A 1,083-nucleotide genomic window follows, 5' to 3' on the forward strand; every position below is an offset into this window, starting at 1 on the left:
GCGGGTGAGCAGAGCTGGGGGGCGGGAGACGGGCTGTGTGACATGCGGGGTGTGCTGGGCCTTGCGGGGACTCTGGGGGTGGGGAAGGGCGCTCCCCACGGTGTGCATGGGAGTGAGGGGACACAGACAGACCCTGGCCTCAGGGGTCGTCCCAGAGGGTCCCCGTGTGTGACATTTAGACACTCTTCCACACAGACACACAAAGACACATATACACACAAATATACACAGACACACACATGTTCAGACACCCAGGCACACAGACACACCCAGACACACAAAGACACATACACACATAAAGACACACAGAAGCACACAGACACACACAGACATTTAGACACTCATCCACACAGACACACAAAGACACGTATACACACAAATATACACAGACACAGACATGTTCAGACACCCAGACACGCAAAGACACATACACACATAAAGACACTCAGAAACACACAGATGTACACAGACACACAGACATTTAGACACTCTTGCACACAGACACACAAAGACACATATACACACAAATATACACAGACATACACACGTTCAGACACCCAGGCACACAGACACACCCAGACACACAAAGACACATACACGCATAAAGACACACAGATACACACAGACACACAGACATTTAGACATTCATTCACACAGACACACAGACACAAATGCACAAATATACACAGACACACACACGTTCAGACACACCGACACACACAGACACATAAAGGCACATAGATATACACAGACACATGAACACACACAGACACTCATACACACAGACACGCATGATCATACAAAGACACACAAAGGCCACGTGGGGTGGGGTGCGTAGACCCTGGGGGCGGCTGGAGCGTGTCGTCTTCCTGTCCCCTCCGGCAGGATGGACCCCTTCGAGGACACACTGCGGCGGCTGCGGGAAGCCTTTGGCGCGGGGCGTACGCGGCCGGCCGAGTTCCGGGCTGCACAGCTCAGGGGTCTGGGCCGTTTCCTCCAGGACAACACGCAGCTTCTTCAGGACGCGCTGGCCCAGGACCTGCACAAGGTGGGCCGGGGGGACCGGCCGGGGGGACCGGCCGG

At 54.5% G+C, this 1,083-nt stretch overlaps 1 protein-coding gene across 1 annotated transcript in view; it reads left to right on the forward strand.

Moving 5' to 3' along the window:
• Window positions 1-886: 886 nt before the first annotated feature.
• The window catches only part of LOC103276530 (aldehyde dehydrogenase family 3 member B1-like), a 4,673-nt gene continuing 4,476 nt past the window's right edge, over window positions 887-1,083 (forward strand). Inside the window, exon 1 of the mRNA XM_008073945.1 lies at window positions 887-1,052. Coding sequence (XP_008072136.1) covers window positions 887-1,052 — 166 coding nt within the window. The remainder of the gene's footprint in view (window positions 1,053-1,083) is intronic.

This window comes from Carlito syrichta, unplaced genomic scaffold, assembly GCF_000164805.1.
Source record: "Carlito syrichta isolate Samal-C Ts95f unplaced genomic scaffold, Tarsius_syrichta-2.0.1 Scaffold316216, whole genome shotgun sequence".
Classification (NCBI taxonomy): domain Eukaryota; kingdom Metazoa; phylum Chordata; class Mammalia; order Primates; family Tarsiidae; genus Carlito; species Carlito syrichta.